At 35.5% G+C, this 3,631-nt stretch overlaps 1 protein-coding gene across 1 annotated transcript; it reads right to left on the bottom strand.

The window, feature by feature from the left end:
- Nucleotides 1–445: 445 nt before the first annotated feature.
- Nucleotides 446–2,230, bottom strand: LOC121736763. The gene has a single exon (XM_042128148.1). The coding sequence runs from the start codon at nt 2,228–2,230 to the stop codon at nt 446–448; it is 1,785 nt and encodes a 594-aa protein (XP_041984082.1).
- Between the last annotated feature and the right edge of the window lie 1,401 nt (nt 2,231–3,631).

Raw genomic sequence — 3,631 nt, 5'->3', positions numbered from 1 at the left:
ATTGATGCTGCATCGCGACAGCATCGCTGATAAAAGTCGCTGTGTGTAAGGGGCCTGAAGAAAATACCAGTTACACTTCCATAAACCTTTATTAACATCCAATCGTACAATCTCTATCACTTCCAAATCACATCTGCCTTGATGACAGCATCTCTCATCTAATTAGTCTATAACTAGATTCTACATACCGCCCACCATGAATGTATGTAATAAATACATTCGTAACCTTGATAAAACCGCCCACCGTGAAACAGTACTGAGGGCCGGTGACATAACAGTGCTAATAACAATCATTATAATATTGTTATAACAATTTTCAACTAAATTTCTCCCTGCACAAACACTCTAAAATAAACTGTTCATAATATACTACCAAATGTAAAAATACACAACGCCATTCTCTTTAATAAATGGTCTCCAAAATCAAATTATAAATAACATTAATCTATCCTACCTTAAATTCTTGCGACATCACTGGGACCCTACCAGATAATATCCATCCAAAATGAGTATTTTGCGCCGTTAAATTGTATGACGTATCTCGAAGAATACCATATCTTAAAATACGTCCATAAATTTCAGCACCTAATATAACATCTATTTTACCAGGCTTGTCAAAACGAGGATCTGCTAATTTTAAGGATGATAACTCTGGCCAATCAACGATGTGTGTAACTTCTACCGCGGGGGTTGACGGTAGATCACTCAGAACATAGGCTTGTACGTTACAATTAAAATCACTAGCAGTGGACTGTATATTAAATTCTACCATTTCTTTGATAGCCACGTTCTGATCCTCTCCCCCTACACCAGTTACAGCTCCTTCTACCGGTATCCTTTGAAGACTTAAAATTTCTGCCATTCTCTCGGTGACAATTGAAGCTTGAGAGCCCTGATCGAGTAATGCTTTCAAGGTTGTACTGGAATTCTCAGTGTTCACCTTAACTAGGGCTGTGGGCAACATTACCTGGGGCAATTGTCGGTTTTTGACCTCGTCATTGTTATAATAATTACTCTCTCCGTGAACCTCATCCAAAGGCCATATACCCGTCTTTGGTAAACCACACCTGGCAATCGTCTCTCGGTGTAATAATGTGTGGTGTCGACCATTACAACGCTGACATGCCCTAAGCCGTCTGCATGATGATGCTTTATGATACGTGCTAAAGCAATTAAAGCATAAATTATTATTTCTTATAAATTGTAATCTAGTGTCAAAATCTTCTTTATAAAACGATGTACACTGGTCCAACGTATGGTTCATCTTACAGTATGAACATTGCATAATCACGGCAGTTGTGGCAAAGGCATGTGTCTTTTGTCTCTGATCTACAATCGTCTTCCGCTCTCTCAGCTCTAAAAATTCTAAAGCTCTAAATCTGTTTTCCAAAAATGTATAAAATTCATCTAAAGTTGGTAAATTCTCTAAATCTTTACTAATATTGTGCTCCCACAGTTTTCTAGACTCTCCGTCCAACTTCTGTGTAACTAAGTAAATAATTAAAAGATCCCACGTCGAAATATCTATTTCTAAATTAGAGAGAGCACTTAAACACTCATTCGTGGTATCGAGTATTCCCTTTATTCCGCAACTCTCCTCTGAAGTTAAATTCTTTTGACCGAACAGGCGATTCAATGTATGATTTGCTATGAACCTTTTGTTGCTGTACCTTTTCCTCAATAATTTCCAACAATCTTCATAACTAGCTTCTGTGATAGGTACATGACGTAACAATTGCTCAGCTTCACCGGTGATGTGACTTTTTAAATAGTAAAGTTTCTCAATATTATGTAAATTTGGATTTTTATGTATTAATGTTTCAAATAAATTACGGAAAGATGGCCATTCTGTATACCTTCCAGAAAACGTTGGTAAGTTAATGGTAGGCAGATTAATTGACAGTGTGTCTCTTACTTTAGTCGAAGAAACGGTGGGGTCAATAACTTCCTTTAAAAGAATATCCTCTAGCTCTCCTTTATATTCATAGTACACTTCTTTAATTTTATCAAATACTTTGTCTGTTAGGTACTCAGAATCGTGTGGTAATTCCCCCATTTCTATCAACTCGTAATTATTGTCTTCGAAACGAGACCATGCCTTCTCTAAACTTTCGAGCCTTACTTTAATATGAGATCGTGTAACTTTACCTTTATTAGACCCTTGGAAATTTTCATAATCATTCAAAATTTGAATTTTAATATGTTTTTGTACTCGAATAATTCCTTCCATTGTATACAAATATATCTTCTACTTTATCCAATACTATGATATTATATTATAAACATTGATCCAATATTCTCAACTCTTGTTTACTTGTTGCCAAGGTAACCCGGCAAATATTTCCTTAAATTTTAATAGCAACAATTCTTACATCATTTTTTTCATTCTTACTCATGTAACTCCGCTTACAATATTTCCATAGTATAGGCCAGCTCATCTGTTATCCGGCTCCTGATGGACCATGAAGAAAATACCAGTTACACTTCCATAAACCTTTATTAACATCCAATCGTACAATCTCTATCACTTCCAAATCACATCTGCCTTGATGACAGCATCTCTCATCTAATTAGTCTATAACTAGATTCTACAGGGCCTAACCAACAAAAATCGTCATACCTAAGCCTCGTGGTGGATAATAATGTATATGAAGCTTACAATTCTTTTTATTTATATAACAACGAGCTTTTGCCCGCGGCTTCGCTTGCGTTAAGAGGTATTATTATATACAAACTTTCATCCCCTACTTTAAACCCTTGGGGTTGGAATTTATGAAAATCCTTTCTTAGCGGATGCCTTCGTCATAACATCTACCTGCATGCAAAATTTCAGCCCGATCCGTGTGTTTTGGGCTGTGCGTTGATAGATCACCATGTCAGTTAGTCACCTTTGAGTTTCATGTATATATAGACTAGGCTAAGCATATGTTATAATCAGTATCCACTAAGGTACAAGCTATGTATAAGTTATGCCGAAGTTATAATTACAATGCGTCCAAAAATGAAGTCCCTGAGGCGCGTACATAAAATATTTTGTACATTGGCTTCGACGGCAGTAAGTTTTAATAGAAATTTAAATGAGGAGCGGCAGACTTGAGACGCGTTTGTTCTTTGATTCAAATTGGATTCGCAGAATGTTGGCTTTCATTTAAAAGTTAAAAATTTAGAACTAAACGTTAATTATTACAGCGGGAACTATTTATTTTACTATGTAGTTGACTATATCTTGCCATGTTATCTACTGTGATCTGCTCTATATTTATAGCAAAACAGACAGACAGACATGACGAATCTATAAGGATTCCGTTTTTTGCCATTTGGCTACGGAACCCTAAAAAGAAATGTTTTCGTAGTTTGACATTTCTTCTATGCAAATCTTTATATTTTGTGACAATATTATTTGAAGCCTTTTAATTTGTGTCTTCTTCACTAGTAAATAGAATTCAATTTTAAATAACCCATTAAAAATGCATCGCATTGTCGCGTCACATTACAATGTGGAGTGAATGAATAATTTTAATTTTATTAATAAACTTTTATTTAACCCATCAAGCCCCATTACTCACGGGTGAGCTAGACACAATACTTTAAAACAAGCACCATCCATTTCGGTCATATTCTTTATTAAATT

Source organism: Aricia agestis, chromosome 19, assembly GCF_905147365.1.
Source record: "Aricia agestis chromosome 19, ilAriAges1.1, whole genome shotgun sequence".
Lineage (NCBI taxonomy): Eukaryota > Metazoa > Arthropoda > Insecta > Lepidoptera > Lycaenidae > Aricia > Aricia agestis.
The sequence above is the reverse complement of the archived record's forward strand: the minus strand, read 5'-3'. Positions and strand labels throughout refer to the sequence as shown.

Coding starts and splice junctions, on each gene's coding strand:
- LOC121736763 (XM_042128148.1), bottom strand. CDS start 2,230: ATGGAAGGAATTATTCGAGTACAAAAACATATTAAAATTCAAATTTTG.